We start from the raw sequence: 19,670 nt of genomic DNA, 5'->3' as shown, positions 1-19,670 counted from the left end.
ATGTGCTAATGCTGTGGAAGCAAATCTAGAGTGCCTCAGCCAACGTCTGAGTCACTCCGTGGAGCCGAGGCAGCCGAGTCGCTTCAGCAGAGCCCACGTGGCCACATCTGCAGTGTGTCATAATGCAGCATGTGCAGCACAGAGCAGCCAAGGGGGAGCCACGGGGCTTCTCAGGCATCACACCTGCAGCAGAGTCCCACCATAGAGCATCAGGAGATCTAAAAGTGGTCTGTTTTGCAATAAAATGCTGATTTATTCTGTGAAGTACGAGAGGGAGGATTCTGTGCCTAAGTGTGTGTTTCATAATGAATCGTCACTTGCTTCTTAAGCTCAGTGTGCTGCTGATGGTGGTTAACATCAGATCTACAGTACAGCTCAATTACACATGTTCTATGTCTGAAGCCTTGCCTACTTTGTATATGAATTGATTTCACCCATTGAACTGTTAGATGAGATGCTGTGGTTGTTCATTACATTAGAGCAGTAGGAATTACTTGGGCCTAGCTTGAGCTTTGTTAATAGTTTCTTATTAATACTGTGATTCTTTACTGCCACCCTTAGCTGAGAAAAACATTCCCCTTGTTCACAGAGTGCCAGCATTGTCTGTGAGAGGTCACTGTGTCCAGAGAGATGCTGTCACCGGGACAAAGCGCCAAGTGTCAGTTGTACATGGAAAAGAATTGGGAGCTTGGATGGAAGTTCTCAACTGGGAAATGAAAAATCGGATTTTAGGAGAGTTATGTAAATTGTGGCAAGATTTAGACATGTCTCAGATGAATCATTACAGGAAGGAAGCTGAGTCAAGTATGGCAGCCAGGAGACTGAGAGGCGAGGAACACCACCGTCCTTTCCATGAGAGAAATCACCAATCTGTGGGAAGATCAACATCTCTACACATGATGGTAATGCTTCTCAATTAATGACTGGGATTGTAGATTAATAGAATGGCAGGAGTTGGGAGAGACTATTCTAGAGATTCCATGCAAAGATGACAGAAAGATAGCCCGAAATGCACGCCTGGTTCAAGGCTGGCAGTAACCCTCTGGAGGTGCGGTCAGGGCGTCAGGCCCAGGAGACCTTTCAGGCAAGAGGGGAGCAGGGAGTTGGGCTCAGCCAGATCTCTGGGGCTCAGGGCAGGATGAGCACAGCAGGCAAAGACAGATGGGTTTTATCGATCTACTGTACATGGCAGTCCTGGACTGCACTCAAGACACACAGCGAAACAAATGTGTCGTGGTTGGACAGGAGGGTGCTCTCTCCAGGCTGAGAGCTGAAGGAAGACAGTAGGTCTGATCTTGCAGGAGTGGGCTTGCTTTGCATTTGAGGACAGGAAATACTCCATTTATTTGGCTTTCTCTTTTTCTTCTCCTTAACACTATTTCTGGCCAGCTCTCAGCATTTCATCATGCAAATCAGTATCTCCACCCACAAGGAATAAGAGCATAGAGCCAGATCTCTCAATATTATCTTGTGGTTAAACTGGAAAATCAGCGAGAGGCACCCATCAGGATGAGATTAATGCAGTGCTGGGTACAAACAGAACTGCACCACAGCTCCTCCTGCTCATCCCTCGCCCCAAGTCCTTATAGATTTTATGTCATTTAAAAAATCAGCTCAAGTAAGAGGCACCTATTTTGCAACACCAATTGCTGTGCCATCTCAGCGCATCTGCTGCACATTCATGCATAAAAACACGAGGTATAAATGGTTGTTTTGTGTAGCAAAGATCTAGGACATAACACAGATGTTTCTGCGAGGGAAAAAGCTCTGTGTTCATTTTTAATCACAGCTCTTAGATATGTATAGAGTGGGCAGGATATTGGAGTTCTTTCTGGCACCTTCTATACAAGGCATGCTTTAAAACAAACATGCAAATAAGATAACAGCAACAAAAAAACCAACCCCCAAACCCACAAAAATACCCCAGTGTCCTCAAAAACCACAGCAGCAGAGAATGGTCCCTTTGGCAGAGAGAGTGTGTGGTGCTACTCACGAGATGCTGCGTTTGGTTGGGTTTACATTGAAAACAACAAATGTAGTAAATGTCCTGGGTTATGTGACCTAGGCAATCGGGCTCCTTGCCACAGTGAGGAGGAAAAATGCTGGTGCTATTGCAAACCCTTATGTATCTTTATGTTCTGAAATGTGGGGGGTTTAAGTGTTGATTTTTACAAGGGTTATGTTAAATTGGAGGTTCATCCAGACGACTCTTTTTTTAACACAAGTGCCCTTTTTTACTAAGGTTTACACTCTTGTCTTGGTTTGTATTGCACCCTTCCAGCCTTCCTCAGAGTTATGATGCCGAAGACTCCAGAACTCCATTCATGGCGAGTTTTTTTTACAGCTGCCAATCGAAAATGAAGCTTTTGTCATTGCCCCTCTATCTCAAGAATTAGGTGCAGTTAGATTTCCACCCAGTTATTAACACTGAAAAGAAAGCATAAGTGCAGCAGTGACCTTTATGTTGTACTGGCAGTGAACGGTAGGTTGCAGTATTGAGGAACGTTTTCAGCAAGATGACAGCAGGGAAGTAAAGATACCTTTGTGGTGGTGGTGGTGGGAAAAAATACACAGAAAACTCACACTGAAAGGTAACTCCATCCCCAGAATAATCCACAAAATCCTTGAGAGTGCAGATGGTAGGACAATAAGTGAAGCTGAACTTGTTGCACTTGTTCACTTTTAAGGTTTTTCTTTAAGGTCTTGATGGTGTTGGTTCATGTACTTCATTGCTACAAGAATGACAAAGATTTGTAGCGTCATTTTTTTTGCTGAGGATCTATTTTTAGTAAAACAAAGGCCTATTGTGTATCATGAAGCAAAAAAAGATATGCCAAGGTTTTAACAATGAAGAGTGAAGTACAAAGTTCAGCTTGACCACTGTTGGACACAGAAGGGTGGCAGCCCTACAGCGACTTAACTAGGGGGATTTTTTGTCTTTATTGAGTAGGTAAAGAGTTTATTTGTCACATATTAATGTTTTAATGAGAATTATGTAACTAAAAAACCCAACATAGGAATGGAGAGAGGTTATCTAGAGGGACAGAGGGTTGATGTAGCAATTAGCCATTGTTTATTTAAGTTACACGGGAGATATTCACAAAGGCACTTGTGAAAGCGCTACACCCTGCCTGAATTTGAAATAAATAGCTTTAAATATAATTCCAGTTACATGCAGGGCTGACTTCAATGTGAGTAAGTGTGTTGAAAGTCTCTGGAGCTATATTTCTCAAGGACCACCGCAAGAGAAGGTGTTTTTATACAGGTATACCACAAGTTCTGCTCTGAAGACGTGGCCTGTTACCTACCAAAGGGAAATGGATTCAAATCAAAGGACTTGTCCCAACAGATTTGAAACCCACAGAGGTTAATAGGCGTAAATATATGTTCAGTTATCATTCCTGTTGGAAATGGCTTTTGTAGTAATGGATTGTGTGCTTGGCAATAACAAATGTCATTGTAATGGTTGGATGTGTTTGGATAAAACAGGATGGATATTTTGGCGTGTGACTGATAAGATTTGCCAGGTAAGCTGCTGGAAAAACCGTTGAATGCAGTAAAAAGCTGACTGTGAAGAAAAGGATCGGTCAGTTTCACCGTCTCCTCAGTGGGAAGAGCAGAAAGGTGGGCTTTACTGTGTCCATTTACCCGTGAGCGCTGCGAGGAGCCACTGGCGTGTGAGGGGAAGGGCTGGGATGACCGCGACGCTCCTTTTCAGGCGGCGGACGGAAAACAGAAGAAACCCACGACGTGGTGATCCGTGACGAACCGGCGTCTCTCACGGAGGCGCCTCAGAAGCGCGCGGCAGGTGGCCGTTGGGCGCGCGACGCGACCGTTGGGCGGCGCGCGGCAGGCGACCGTTGGGCGCGCGACGCGACCGTTGGGCGCGGCCCCGCCCCACAGCCGTCACCACAGCAACGGCGCGCGGCTGAGGGGGCACCGTCCTGCCCCACGGCCGCCAGCCCGAGCCTCGCCCCGCTGAGGCGACATCGTCCTGTCGTCGCTCCGCCACCTACCTTCCTCCGCTGGCTTCTGTTGCGCATGGGGAAGGGGCGGCTGGTGGCGGGATGCCGGAGCCCGCCTCCCTCAGACTCCGCCTCGCTGAGGGGAGGAGGTGCCTCAGCCCCTCGCACACGCGTCGGTCGGGGAGGAGGGCAGGGCTCGCCCCACACGTCGCCCCGTGGTTGCTGCCGTAGGGACTGCCGGGCTGGGGGCTGTGAGCGGTGATCCCTCTCCCTCTGGAGGCTGTAGCTCTGGGTGCGGTGCCAGATTTTATTCTCCAGCTTGCTTCCAGTGTGTACAATTCATCAAGGGCGGGTTGTATCGCTTGCACGTCCTATTGCCTGTGGCCCGGGGAAGCACTGCCTATGCTGTAAGCGTTTGTGTACAGCGGTATCAACGCCCTGCTCTTCAGTTTGGGCAAATAGTGATCGTGAGTCGTGGTGTGTGGGGAAAGGTGAAGGGGTTAGCCTCGCAGTGGGTAGTTTATTCTCCCCTTCCATCTGGCACCGTGGCTCTGTGAGTCTTTGGTGTTGCTGCACCGGTTTTATCATTCTCTTCCCTGAGGTTGTGGCCGAGTTTCTAGAGGTTTTGTCTCTTGCCGAGTGGTACTATGAAACAGTGGCTGAAGTGGTGCATGTTACTGCAAACAACGTGCAGCGACCACACAGGGACTGCTAAAGATGATACAAACCTTGCTTTAGAAAAAGCAGAAAACAAGTGAGAGAACATCATTCCAAAGGATGATAGTAAATAAAAACACAAGCCCACACTACTTAATGGCAAATTGGATGTATTTGTGCCTAAAAAGTGGGAATATAAGGTTGTTTTCAATTCGTAGTTGGCATAGACTCCAAAAGGAGGAAGTTTTTGGTTTGCTGGGGCACAAGAAAAGGTGGGATAATATCACCATATTTCTACTGCACGTTGTATATTAATCCTCTCAGTGGCATCTTATACGAAGAGTCATTGGATCCTGCTGGAAAGACATGAAAGACAGTAGACCACTCAAAACTGCCACAGCATGGATCCAAACAGTGCTTCTCTCCCTAATGTAGTCCCTTTGCATTTTAAATACGCAGGTATTCTGCTATTGAAAAACACCGGTCCGGGTTTTTTTTCCTCTCTCTTTCAACTGTGACCCAAAGATGTGTAATCTTGAAAAGCAGAGCACCTGGGAAGCTTTTTGCGGGAAGGCAAGAAGGTGCAATACAGGAGATGCAGGGGGGAGCCTTTGGCAGGTGGGGTGGTTGTGGTGACGCACAGAAGTTACTTTGCCTTCGGGAAGCAAAAGCCCAGTCTGCTGCTTATGTAGGTGTGTGTTTGTGATCTCCCTTCTCCCCTAAGAAGTTGCCTGGGTCTCGCAGCAGCAGGGAAGCGGCAGCGGCTCGTCCTGGGCAGCGGCAGCAGCAGCAGCAGATTATGGTGGCAGCGCAGCCGTGAGAACGGCGGCAGCAGACTTGATCCGTGAATGCGTTTTCCTTTTAAGATCGTCTCTCGCAAGTGCCACCTGAAGCTTCGGCAGCTGGGCAGGCACCGCTAACGTCTGGCAGGGAAAAACCTGAAGGGGGAAGGAGTTAAGGGAAGGAGGGGCAGCGCCTGGCTCTGTGTGTGCTTGTGGGGAGAGGGGATTGGTTATCATGGCGGATCGGACGGCTCCTAGATGCCAGCTCCGTCTGGAGTGGGTCTACGGGTACAGGGGTCACCAGTGCCGCAATAACCTGTACTACACGGCGGGCAAAGAGGTGGTTTACTTCGTGGCTGGAGTCGGCGTGGTCTATAACACCAGGGAGCACAGCCAGAAATTCTTCCTCGGGCACAACGATGATATTATCAGGTAAGGGGGCTGACTTTTCTGGTGGGGGGGTGGGGTGGGGTTTAAAAGGAAGGGAGGAGAATGTAGGGCTGGCAGAATTACAGCTTGCTTCCTACAGCTCTGCTTGTACCTGTCGTTTTAAAGCCGCTCAGATTTGTTACCAGCAGGCTGTGTGAAAGCTGGATTTCTAGATGCTGTTGATTATGGTTATTTTTGTAGCAAAGCTTCAAAATCGTGCAATAATAATGAAGAAGGTAAGTTTATCTATTGCACTGCACCAAAAGCAAAACACTTTGTTTCGGTATCGAAATGCACTGGGAAGATCTTAGTGCAACAGTGCTGCAAAACCGTGGATCCGGCACCTTGATTTTTCCAGGGCTGGGACCCTACCTCACCAATTCTGATGCCTTCTACATGGCAGGTGTAGCTCTCCTTACACTCAGCAGATCCCAGCACAAAAGTGCCATAAATCTGGCACATAGGCTGAACTAATCTTTATATATATATATATATAAATAAAACCCGGAATATTTCACTCAAAATGAAGTTTAGCTGTGTGTACTCCAGCCTAAAATCCCAAGCATGCTGGTGCAAGATGGCTACAGAAGCACAGGTCTTGCTCCTGGTCTATTTTTTGTGTCTTTCTCTCAAATTCTGCCTGAGAAGTGGATTTGTTTGATGTTGTTTTCCTACAGGGAGAAAAAGATATTTTATTGCACCTCACAAAATAAGACAAAGTGTTGTTGCAGAGTTCAAAATGGCCTTTAAAAAAATCCATTCCAGATAACAGAAATTCACATCAGTAAATTAGAAAATTCATGTTTTATCTACTACAGAAATCTGAAGCCAGATTATCCCTGTTGAGGATGTTGCATGGTAATTCCACTCCTCCGAGCAGAGCTAACTGCTGCCCCCCCTATTCACCTAATTCAGCATGAATGAAGCATTTCCTTGATGATGTGAAACCAGAATAGTCCCAGGTGACTCATGGTGCAGTACTACCGTGGAAACACCTGCTGAAGTCAGAGTTCTGACACTCAGTAGCAAAATCACATAATTGTCATGTAATCACTTGGGAGCCTTGTTTACAGAAAACCATCCCCTTTTCCCAGTGAGAGCTTTTGGCTGCTGTGTGTCCTCATGGCATTCCTCTCCTCCTCTTTATAATGTGTTAAAGTAGTAGCATTTCATGAAGTACAATGAAAGTGTTTAAAATTTTATTCTGGTTGCAAAGGCATTATCAGTTTCAGAAGGCTGTCTAAATAGACACTGGGCTGCACAGATCCTTCAGAGAAGAGTATTTTACATGCATCTGCAGTATCACAAAATTAAAGTTTTCCTTGTTGTATGGACTTACATTTTGATTCTCTATGGGATATGAAGGTAATCCATGTACAGAGTTGATTATTCATGAGCTTGTTTGAATCCTCATTAAATACTAGAAATGCAATTTGTCCAGCCACAACTACATATGTGCATATATCCACTGTGGGTTTTTTTGGTTGGATAGTGATGCTTCGTTTCTCTCTGGAGTTTGTTTTCTTTCTCTTTTCTTAATATTCCATCATCTGAGGAAGAAATGTCCCAATTGTTATACTTGACAGCTCCTCCTTCCCAAACCCTACTGTACTGTCCAGTTTTTATGCCCTTTCTTTTAAGACATCTCATGTTAGGAGACTGTTTTTGGCAGTGTCACATACAATACAAAGAATATGAGTGTCTGGCATTTGTAGCTTGACATTGCCTCTGTCTGTTCTGCTCATCAAAGAAAACTGGCAAAAGCTGTTGAGATGAGCAGGTGTTTTGAGAGACTTGCTCTGCATCCCACTAATGCCTTGGAAAGACAAGTTTTGTTTCTGATCTGTATCAAGACCAGAAGTCTGTAGGAACTCTGCTTCAACGAAGGATGAAACACTTTAGTCCAGAAAGCATGAGCAGGATCTGAATAACAATAAATTTCAGCTTTTGATGGTCAAGAAATATTATCGCTTGGGTGTAGAGGAGGTAGAGAAAGTCCAAAATGCTTCTAGAATGTTCTGTTGTTTGCCCCTGGTCATGGTTGCCTCCTTTGCAGTTGGAGCACTTTGCAGTCCTTATTGATATAATATCCCATTATTGAAAGTACTTTTAAGTAGCTGGTTCCTTGTGTGGTTATCAGGGTTATGGCTAATAGATGCAGGCATTGAAGCTGTCACATGTTAGACTTCACAGCTGTCATCCACTTGAGATGAATGGAATGAATGTGCTTACCTGGTTTTTCTGGTTTTGTTAGTATTTCTTTGCCTGAGACCAGCTTCTAAGCAGCAGTGCATACATTTGCAGCCCAACAGGCTGGAATTTCCAAAGACATTTGAAACATGATTTAAAAGAAGAAAACTTGCAGATTTTGGAAAATACTGTGAAATCCTGAAGACTGAGGGATTTTCTGCTTTCAAGGATTGCTCTCAACTCCTTCTGTGTGGAAGGTTTCAGTGAATACAGCTTTGTGGGGGAAAAAATGGTGAATCCATGACTCAGAGGGTTGAGAGCTTGTGTATTACCTTGAATTGTTGATGAAAGTAGATATTTGTTCTTGGTGAAAAGGTCAGGTGTTTAAAAACGTATTTTTAATGTGCTTTCACAAGTGCAGTAGTCACACTTCTTGCTTTGTGTCAAGATAATGCAGTGGGACATGGTTTAGTTTGGGCTAAAGCAGATCAGACTCCGTTGGCTTAATGATGAAATGCAATTTTTTTCCAAGAGTCATATTTGAATAAGTTCTGCTTCCATAAGGAACTTAACATACTGCACTCAGCTAATAAGGCGGATGTCAGAGTATGAACAAGCAAGCTCTGACATATTCTGTTTCCTTTGGCAAAGCCACCACAAGGTGCTGTACTTCCAAGCTCTTCCTGTGTTTCCATTCATGATGAGATGAGGCCTTCAACTACCTGGTTTAACTTTGAAGTGAGTGAAAACTTTGTGGAGGGGTTGAGCTGGGTGACCTCCCGAGCTGTCCATCTAACCTGAAGTGTTCTTTGATTCTTTTGTTACTTCCAGTTGTGTAATACAGCTATTCTTGCACATTTAGTTGTGGAATAGTTGCTACTGTTGACTAACAGGTACTGTTATTGTAAAAGGGGACCAACACGTCATTGAAATGGTTCACATTGGTTCTGCTCATTGAAGACTACTGATGCATTGTGTTTGGAGGTGTGTCCTTTATGAAGTTTACTTTATAATCAAAGAGCATGAAATTACCCTATTCTTCTCCCTCCCTCTTTCTGAAAGAAATGGAAGCTTTAATGGTTGACTACAGCCTAGCAGCTCAGGGGTTGTGAAGGTCAGAATACTCCTCCTTTCTGTAAGCTGTGAGCCCTACACTATACCCCGAGGGCTATGTTACACATCACAAAGCAAGAGGGAAGTATCTTGGCATTAGTTTCGTATTTGACTGTTGTTGAAATGGACTCTAGCTGAAGCATCACAGCTAATGTGTAATGGCCATGTAAAAGCATTGGCTATTGCAGCATTTTAACGTGTAGACGTGTCATTACACGTGTAACTGATTTTCATTGAGCTCAATGAAATCCTGTGCTGTGCAGGATGAGGTTTCAGAAGCCATAATATTAATATATGAGGACTGTTTTCCTCCTTGAGTAATTTAAAAGTGGGCTTTTGCAGCAGCTCATTGTAATGACTGTAAGTTAATATTTTCAGGAGAATCTTGCAATGCAAGCAGTGTCACTGCCTTCAGTGGAATTCCAGCAAGTGTAGGATAGATGCTGAGTGCAGCCACTCACAAAACTGGCTCATTAGTTTTGACAGTAATTGAACACTTTCAAAATAACAGAAGGTTGTCTTTCTTTTGTATTGTGCATTGCTTGCATAACTGTAAGCAATTAAATCACTCCTTTTTTTCTCTTGATAAAGTGTTGAATAGAGGCAGTTCTTTCTTTCCTATAATTTTTCTATAATTTATGAATGTGGAAGTGAAAAAAAGCTTGCCATAGAAATCATCAGAAATAAAAACATAACGGATTTTGATGTGTACTTCTCATTATCATTAGAGACAATTTCTGTTTATTTGCTTTATATATTATCTAGTATATCTATGATACATATTTTTATTTGTGTCCAGTTCTGGGCTCCTCAGCTCAAGAGGGACAGGGAAGTGCTGGAGAGAGGCCGGTGCAGGGACACCAAGATGATCAGGGGACTGGAACATCTTTCATACGAGGAAAGGCTGCGGGAACTGAGGCTGTTTAGTCTGGAGAAGAGGAGACTGAGGGGAGATCTTGTTAACATTTATAACTATCTAAAGGGTGGGTGTCAAGAGTTTGGGACATCCCTGTTTTCTATAGTAGATAGTAATAGGACAAGGGGTGATGGGATGAAGCTGGAACACAAAAAGTTCCACTTAAACACCAGAAAAAGCTCTTTCCCTGTTTCAGTGAGGGAGCCCTGGCACAGGCTGCCCAGAGGGGTGTGGAGGCTCCTTCCTTGGAGGGCTTCAAGCCCCACCTGGACATGTTCCTGTGTGACCTGATCTAGGTGACCCTGCTTCTGCAGGGGGGTTGGACTGGATGGTCTCTAAAGGTCCCTTCCAACCCCACCATTCTGTGATTCTATGATTTATTTAAATAATTAATTTGTAAACAGAGGTTCCTGACTTTGAGGCGTTTTTCCAATGGTGTAGTAATAGAGTTGTTATGTTTCCCTGTTCTTGTAGTTCCAAGAATTTCTACAGTATTGAACAGTTTTCCTGAATAAAACGTTACTGAGAGAACACCTTTGACTGCATGTTAAGACTTCACTTACACTTTTTATACAGCTGATTTCTTGTGTTACCGGATACATTGTATTATTATGCATTTACCAAAGCACATGTCACATTCCAGTTGCCCTCAAATGAGTCACTGGTGAGGCAGAGTGCCACAGGACACTGCTCCCTTTCTCGGGTCTCTCTGCAGTGTCTGCTGCCTGGGCACAGTACCTGGAAAGCCATCGTGTTATCTGTGGATGCCAAAGCATGTTGTTTATGTAAGGCTGCTTACAATGTAATAGCAATGTCGGATTTGTCAGAATATTGCTGAAAGCGTGCTGGGGTGTGTGCTCCCCTGTGCTGACAGATTGAGATTAAAGATGCGGATGTGCCAGTGGTGAGGAGATTTACTGGGCTGCGAGAGTCACTGCAGGCCTGGTTTGTTCTTTAAAGTGATGGTTTCAGGAGACAGGATGCGTATTGCAACACGACTGCACGTTTTCTTGTCTTTCTGCAGTTGGCAAAAGAGAAATACGATGCTTGAAGCGATGTCTTGTGTTGTCGACTGTAGTAAATGTCACTTCGGAACAAGTGAATTGATGGCAGAGGTATGCAAATGAAAGCCTCAGAGATAACATATCTAACTTGCACTTTAATACTTTCATTTAAAATGATGCATTATAATACTATTTCTGGTTATAGGATGGTACTTATTTGAAGGCATCTAAAATACTTTAAGTTTGTTTGCCACTGTTTGGATGGGAAGTTTGCTGTAGAAAGATGTTTGAGTTACTGTGGCTATTTCTTACTGTAAGTGAATGGAAGTCTAGTGTCTGTAGCTTGTGCTAAGCCTTGACTGTACTGACAAAAGGTGCACATGCAGGACTGCCGAAATGTAGCAACCTAAAAGACAGCAAAGTAGCAATGAAGCCACTCCAGATTTTAAATTGAAATTCCAGACCCATTTCTTATGGGAATGCCATGCAGGTTCCCGTGCAAAGCCAGTAAAGCTTGAAAGACATGACTTGGGAACAACCAGAGTGAACCAAATCTGAGATCTAACTAAGGTGCTTTGGGAGCTGGAGAGTGTAGGCTATGAAAGAGATGAATCCCCCATAACAACTCATCCCGGCATCTTATTGCCTCTTTGGCTTTCAATCTCAAAAGAAAAGCCCAGACCCAGGGGAAAAGGCCATTTGTTTCAGTAAGTTCTGGTGGCCACTCTTTTTGCTTACTCTTTTTGGTCTGCTCAATTACTGTGCTGCATTTAGATTTTAGGTCTTTCCTGGGACATATAGTCAGCTGCTATAAATATTTGTTTCTTAAATATCCATATAACCACCAGACATGTTGGAATATGTAGTTCCAGCATCCTACTAAACGTGATTTTTAAAATGCATAGATCAGTGCAGAGAAACTCAGTGGGCATCTACAGCAATCTGTTTGTGACAATGGATGGCATTTAACTGCAGTATCTAAACAGACCAGCCCATATACATCCCAGTGATACGTCACATACGGTAGCAGAAGAAGGAAGATTTATTACTTGTCCACTTACAGCTTGCTTGTCTGGATAAGTGAAAAGATCCTTGTTATTAAAAAGCACAAGTGGAGTTTTGAGCATTTAAATCATTATATTAATTCAACCCATTCTCAAAATGGAAAAGAAATAAACATATCCAGCAAAATAGGAAGCACTTGTATTCCTCTGTGGAACATGTTGGCATCTTTATTACATTTTTGTCTTTTCACAGCTGAAAACAAGACAAGTGTTTAAGTCTGCATCAGCTGATATATTACATTTTTTTATTGGCTATGTGTGAAGCATGTTGAAGAGTGTCTGACTGATTAAACATCAAGGTTTCAGTATGCATTAGTCTTATATGGGATTTTGCAGCTAGAGATTTTCCTGACATGTTATTTTGCCCTTTTTTCCCCTACTACTCACAGTATCTTAAAAAAAGATATTCACTCTCTGCAACTCTTTTAGTTGTTTTGTTTTATTCCAGTTTGATTGAAGAATCCGCAGGTAGTGGTGTGTAATTGCTGCTTAATGGGATGAAAACTCATAAAAAATGTTTGAATAGTAATAACCTTAATTTAAAATTAGCTTTTTATTTAGAGGGGGGAGGTGTTTTATGGGACAGTTTAGTAGTACTGTTTTCTACTATAAAACTTCCTGCAAAAGTATACAAATTCTAATTCTTACAAAAGTTTACAAACTACATCTTGTAGGACAGAAGAGATAGCCTCTGTGGGCTATTACTCCTCCCTCTCTTACTGACTAAATGGATGGCAGAGAGATTTATCTAGGCAATTTCCAGATACTTCCAGATTTCTTCTAATCCCAATTAGGGCTTTCAACACTTAATTGGAAAAGAAATAATACTGTGTATTTCAGCAATTAGTATTAAAAATTTGTACTTTGCTAATCTTCCTTCTTCTGCTACCGTATGTGATGTATCACTGGGATGTATATGGGCTGGTCTGTTTAGATACTGCAGTTAAATGCCATCCATTCTCACAAACTTGATCATTAACGGCTATCAAGAACAAACTGCATTTGGTAGGGGCTGCAAATGTCCTTCCAACATTTTCACTGTGTAAACTGGTAACTGAGACATTTCAGATGGGAAATTGATGTAGTCTGTGCTTTCAGCTTCCTCCGGGGCACGAGCTGCCCTTCCTTTAGGGAAAATGGAAGGGGGAGGTTTTGGGGTTTGTACTGCATTGCGAAAAAAAGCCCCCTTGCTATAGTGTCTATCTGGGAGCAGAAACAGGGTTTTCAGCTTGAGGGAGATGGTTGTTTATTTGAAAAAAGAAAAAGTCTTGGACAAGAAGAAAGCAGCCATATTTGCAGCAATACTTCTATCTCTGTAGGAACTGTTTTCAGGTACCATAAATACTGCTATGGAGATTAAAGTAGGCCTGCATTTAAGGTCAAATACAGACTATATGTTTATGTCTACCCTGAAGACTGAGATAATGAACCAACCCAAGAGATCTGTAAAGGAAACATCTTTCAACCCGATGCATCTTCAGGGACAGTGACACTGGATGTATTAGGGAAGAATACAATGTTAATGCTGTCTGGGATCACTGATATTGCAGGGAGAGGCTTCTATGCATTTTGCAAAGATGCTTGAAATGGAAGTTACTGGTTTAGTTTTCACATCATTTCTACCTCACATTCTGAACAATAAGATAAACCTAATAATGATATATTCCTTAAATGGAACAAAGAGGTATTGCTATTTGTGGAACTTTGTGCAGTGGTGATGTTCTGGGCTGTACCTTTGCTTTTGCAGCCTCTTGAGCTTTTTGCATTTGCCAGACATAACTGACAGCACAGAGAATGAACTCAGCAGCCAGAGACGAGCTCATTGATTCCAGGGGATATCCACCTGATACATGTATTCTGTTGCTACACACATTCAGAATTCAGAATTATCACTGGGGCATTTTGCCTGTACTAATGTAGTTTTAATATAAAGCACATCAACTTTCTTTAAATAGTCCCATGAACTTTGTATGGTATTGATATAATTCCTTTTGATGCCGGTGTTGAAATCTCATCTTTCTTTTGTGACAGTGGATTGGAATACATTGAAACTGTGGTATTGCAAATATGATATGAAGTAAACTATACTCTGAGAGTGCTATGGAAAGCCCTTTGTTTCAGTTGCCCAACACTCCATGTTACAGAGTATTTTACTGAGGTTCTATTGGAAACATTGAGTGCCTTCATTATTTTTATCAGACCTGAACGTTCAAAGGATAATCCTACATGAATGCTGCTGACTAGTAATACAGTTTATAGACAGTCATACTAATATTGATACATTCACATCAAAATTGGGCATGTGTTTATGCAAAACTTCTGCTCTGTCATCTTCAGAAATCAGCTTCCATATGCAGAGATAAAAATTGCAAGTTCATTTACTCTTACATTTACTCTTAGTAGTAACTCATTACTTGCAAATGTTAATTGCATAATAAGGATCTTTATAACAGTTCTGGGCTAGATGAGCTGAGCTGAAGAATTCAGGATGGAGTGTAATATTTCCCCGTTTCTTTAAAAACAACAAAAAAGAGATGTTGTTTGTTCTAGAGATGATAAAGTTAACTGCAGTAAAAAAAGACAATAAAATATGCCTTCAGTTTATTCCAGCTCTACTTGCTGGAATAAATCCCTACTTGCAATCAAGGTTAGAGCATTTTTTTTTGCTTTCACCCTGACTAGTCAGACCATACTTCCTTCTTAAGACATCTTTAAGACATATTTAACAATAGGTTTAGTCAGAGTCAGCTTCTGTGCATGTGCATGCTACTAGCTGTGCTCATGTTTGGCATTACTGCTGTATTACAAAGCTAGAAGCAGCCAGCAGTATCATTATAGTAGAATCTATGGAAAAGAATTCCTCGCTTATGTAGCAAGAAGAATCTAAGGAAAATAATTTATCACTTCATGTAGCAAGAAAATATAGCAATTGATAAATGTTGGTACTTTTTAAGCAAAATATGACCTGTTGTTTTATTTCCTGCTTTGTAGATGTAGAGAAGAATTGTAGAATAACAAATCTTCAAAAGCCCATAGGATAAAAGCATACTGTTTTCAGCTCTTGCACCAAACTAGTTCTGTCAGCATATATTTTAACCATTTTTATCCCGGTATAGATAATGAATTATCAGAGAAATTACGGATGACAATATCGTCCATTGTACAGATAATCTATGGCTTGCATTAATAATAAATGCCAGGAATGAGATATGTTTTTGGAGAGCTTGTCCACTGTGCTTTTTAGCTTAGGTTTATACTAAAGAATTAGGTGTTATAAGTCTTTTTGTAATAGATGTCTAGCACAGATGCAGTTTCATTCTCAACATTCATACACGGAGAGAGGGTATTTTGCTCAGGAAACGTATAACAGAATAGAAACAAGTATAGATATCTGAACTGTACACAAGGACACATGACACCTCCTTTAAAAGCTTGTGTTTTTTAAAGCCCTGAAACTAATGAAAGTCTTAAATCAGGAAAGCGGAGGCCTGTTTCTCTGTTTCACTCCTGGCTGTCTGCCATTTATGGTTAAATCTGGAAGTCTGCTCAACCAAACTGAATGCAGTTGATTAGCTCATTTTATTGAAACAGCACTTCCCTCATCTTAAATTGGGTTTATGCTTAAATATTCTGTTCACTTTTAGCCCCTGTGTATCATATGAGCTATTAGCAAAGCCCACTTTCTCTGTGAAAGAGAGCATAATGCTTTGTCTGCTCAGCACAAGTAAACAGAAAAGATGGCAAGAAGAGGAAGATAGATTTTGTTCTTCAGATAAACCTGGCAGTTGTGGTATGAAGCCTGCTTTCTCTCCTACTGTGATGTAGAAGGCAATAAACCCTGTAACATCCATGATACCATAAGCTAGAGAAAAATCAGTCTTAGAAAATGCCAGCTTGTAACTGCCCCAAATGACATGCTGCCAGGCAGTTACATAATTGCATGAAACTCTTCAGTCTTCACCACAGCACTGAACCGAAAATACAGCAGAAAGGTCTCCAGTGAGAGCTGCTCTCTGAGATTTCCCAGAAAGCAGAACTCCAGGTTCAGAAGCTCTGCTTTGAATGGTTTGCTAAGACATCAAGAGAAAAAGAGAAACAATAATAGGCAAGAGAATGAGTCATAATGCTTACATAAAAACATAAAGAGTCACAATTCCATGTTTGTTTATATGACTTCTGGTCTTAGTCTCACCAAAGAAGTTGACAACACAGTCTCTGGACAACTGTCCAACTCTCCCAGATGCAGCATTGCATGCACTTCAGTAGTGTAACAACTGTGCAGTGCCTGCTCTTTCATATTGTGTCTCTAGCTGGCTATGCAATAAAACACAGGTAAAATCAATAACTGTATGGATAATTAGTAACTGTATCTTGCATAAAAGGATAGATATGTTTTCAATAATAGGAAGATCCTATATTATGAGGTGCAGCCAGTTCTACTGAAGAAAAATTAAGCTGAAGCAGTTTGTGAATAACTTTAAAATGTATGATTAGTCGTTCACCGAAACAAGAAGGTCAATGAACATTTCCAGTGGCACTCTTTCCTCAAAAAAATGATATCTGCTTATGGAACAGATTCATATAACTACATGGCATTAGGTTTTATTTGAAACTTACTGTATTTACATTTTATAGCAATTCATTTTTCAGCAGTTGTAACACAGCCCTGCCAATATCTCTTAACTCAAGAGAAGTTAATATTGTCAGAGTGAGCACATACCCTGTGGGCTTTGAACAACGTGGCAAGTATTTATGTAGTTTCTTTCAGTTGTCTAGCTTAGGTGCTACTTCAGAAAGTCAGGAGCCTTAGTTTATTTGGTTGTCAAGGGAGAACTGTTTCCAGGCCGGCAATTCAAACCTCTACCACATTTGTTGCCTAAAACAACCTTTGGCAGAGGTGCTTAATGATTTCCCTTTGTGTGTTTTTTCCAGCTAGCTATTTTGTAGCCAGCACAGAAGTTATCCAGTTCAAAGAACATGCTGAATATCCAACCTTTGTCTGCATTTTCTGCCATTTCTCTTATCTTTCTGTAGAGTTACCACAGACTTTAATTTGCATTTCATCTCTCATGGTGGCTCTGTGGGCACTACCTTATGTGCTAACATATGAAGTGCTCTGTTAACACAGATGGATCATTTTTAAAGTTGGGAAGTAAATTAATCTTCAATGCCTAAAATTTCTAGAAAAATACATGTATTTCCAGGGCTTTTTTGCATGCTGTGATGGGAACTAGAATGGAGATCTTTAGCTGTAAAATGCCATCACAAGAAATCTAAAAATCTTTTTGCTCTTGCAAGATCTTTGCAGTTTATTAATGTAACTTTCTGTGATTTGGTGCACATTGAACCTAGCTCTGAATTGCAAGAATTCACTATTGGTGCTGAAGCTCTTTTTAAAATCATCAGCATGAACTTTCATTCAGATTACACTCTGTTCATTCTGAACATAAAAGGGACAAGAGATGGTGGGAGTCCTGGTGTACCTAAAACTCCTGCTTTGGTCATCTGTCCAACGTAGCTCTCGTGTCTTTGCTAGCAACGATAGCCCTCACTCTATCTGCAGGTGACCTGCTTTTCTTGGAGCAGACTGGTTAGACAGAGTTCAAAACAAGTGAGAAAGACTTCAAATAGTATAAATCAGCATTCTAGGCTTTGGGTGAGAAAAAGAGATCCACTTTCCAAAATTTGGTTAATATATGAGTGTGACCAGTCATGAGAGGAAATCTTAGATCTACATAGAAGATAAATGGCAGCTATTTACTTTTGTAAATACCTGGCTTAAGAATATTTTAAATCTGAAGAGACAGTATTTTTCTCTGTGAGTTGGCATCACGTGAGATATAATAGGATTTTTCTCTAAGGGAGCTGAGAGAGCAGTATCCACTTATCCGAGCAAGGAATGTTTTGGCTCTTGTGTCCACATCAGTGTAATTTTACCATTATTATTTCGGTCAACTGATAGGCCTGCTGATGGGTCATAAGGTAATTTAAATTAGGAATAGCCATGATATTCTGTTTTTCATCAGAGAACAGATTAAATCAAGTATGAATCCACTCCTGTTCAGGCAGATTTTTAGCTGCTGCAATACCTAGTTATTTGATGGAATTATTCTGAATGTGCTCTGTACACATTGTATTGCATTTCACATTTTCCTGTGGTATCCCTTCTTTTTCATTTTAAATCTATGGGACTCTCTACTGCCTAGAGGTAAATGTCCTTTTACCTTGTCATTTAGTTTAGTATGAATTACATTATACATGATGACAGTTAAACACACTGCAACGTTTTTTTTCTGCCTTCTTCTCTCCCTATCAGATATAACTGTTTAATGAGCCTTAGCCCCTCAAACTGAGCATTTTCTGCAGCTGTCACAAGTTACTACCAGTTGAACTGTGGTATCTGTGTTCTGATCCACCTCAATCCTTTGTCAGGTTATGTCCTGGTTTTTAAAATTGTATTAATATCAGTACACACAAATAGATATATACAGTCTATATAGGAATTATTCTACAATCATGTAGAATGATATAATGCATAAATATCAAAAGTATACTAGATGTAGTTGGCTTTCAAATGAATCATTGACTAAATGTTTGAGATAAATGTTCAATATTCCACATGACAATGTTTTGTGTGCCTTGGGTTTATGGAGCTGATCACAGCCCCAGCCTAGCCAATTGTGAGTTATTTCTAGAGAAACAGGAATATGTCTCTCCCAGAAACATGTGTGTTCATAAAGCAACAAATTTGGGAGTGCACCTCCCTCCCTTCAGCTTTCTAAAAAGTCAATTTTACTGTGTTTTCTGATCAATAGTATTAAAATGCTTGACACTGATATACTGGTTGTAGCCTCCCCTGGATTACTCGACTTCTATCCTGCTGCTAGTATGATGAGTGATGCTGTCCTTCATGCACTTTATGAATGTGCTGGATGTAAAGCCATTTTTTTTCACTAGTTGGAACTAAATAGAGATGGTTGATGTTGGCAAATTTGAGATTTATGTGAGCTGGGACAAAACGTAGGCTCCTGGGAAATGTTACTAATGAAGAAAGCCTGAGCTCTTGGATTGGCGCAGGAGGGGTTTTGGCACTGGTGTGTGATGTAAATATATTTCTTATAAGAAGTGATAGTCACCAAAAAAAGGTGATAGTCACAGCCATGATTAGTTCCTTGTGATTTGGGCTACCAGCTTTATAGCAATGTGTCCAAATCTGGTTGATTGGTAATGGCTTGTTAGCAATAAATCACAAACAAGAGAGCTCTGCTATATTTCAACAGAAATGTAAGGCTTAAACAGAAGACATTACATTCTGCTCAGAGATACTGGGGATTTCTAGCTCCCATTCTTTTCTGAAGGCAGATCATGGCATTTCACATGTCATTTGCTGTTATCTTCTGTACTGATTGTTCCTGTGGGAATGCCATTGACATTCACAGTCTGCCCAGGGAAGATGTGGAGACTCCTTCTCTGGAGGTCTTTAAAACCCGCCTGGATGGGTTCCTGTGTGACCTGGTCTAGGTGAGACATGCTTTGGCAGGGAGGTTGGA

The 19,670-nt window shown here is 41.6% G+C and overlaps 1 protein-coding gene across 5 annotated transcripts in view; it reads left to right on the top strand.

The window, feature by feature from the left end:
• Window positions 1-5,639: 5,639 nt before the first annotated feature.
• Window positions 5,640-19,670, top strand: part of EML6 (EMAP like 6) — a 98,179-nt gene continuing 84,148 nt past the window's right edge. For all 5 annotated transcript variants that reach the window (XR_009818149.1, XR_009818150.1, XM_061989331.1 and 2 more), the window contains exon 1: window positions 5,640-5,836. Coding sequence is in view for 3 of the 5 variants with exons in the window: in XM_061989331.1 (XP_061845315.1) it covers window positions 5,640-5,836 (197 nt within the window). In the remaining 2 variants the exon portion in view is untranslated. The remainder of the gene's footprint in view (window positions 5,837-19,670) is intronic.

The sequence above is a fragment of the Colius striatus genome, chromosome 2, assembly GCF_028858725.1.
Source record: "Colius striatus isolate bColStr4 chromosome 2, bColStr4.1.hap1, whole genome shotgun sequence".
Classification (NCBI taxonomy): Eukaryota; Metazoa; Chordata; class Aves; order Coliiformes; family Coliidae; genus Colius; species Colius striatus.
Note: the sequence above shows the minus strand (reverse complement) of the source record. Positions and strands in the feature narration are given on the sequence as shown.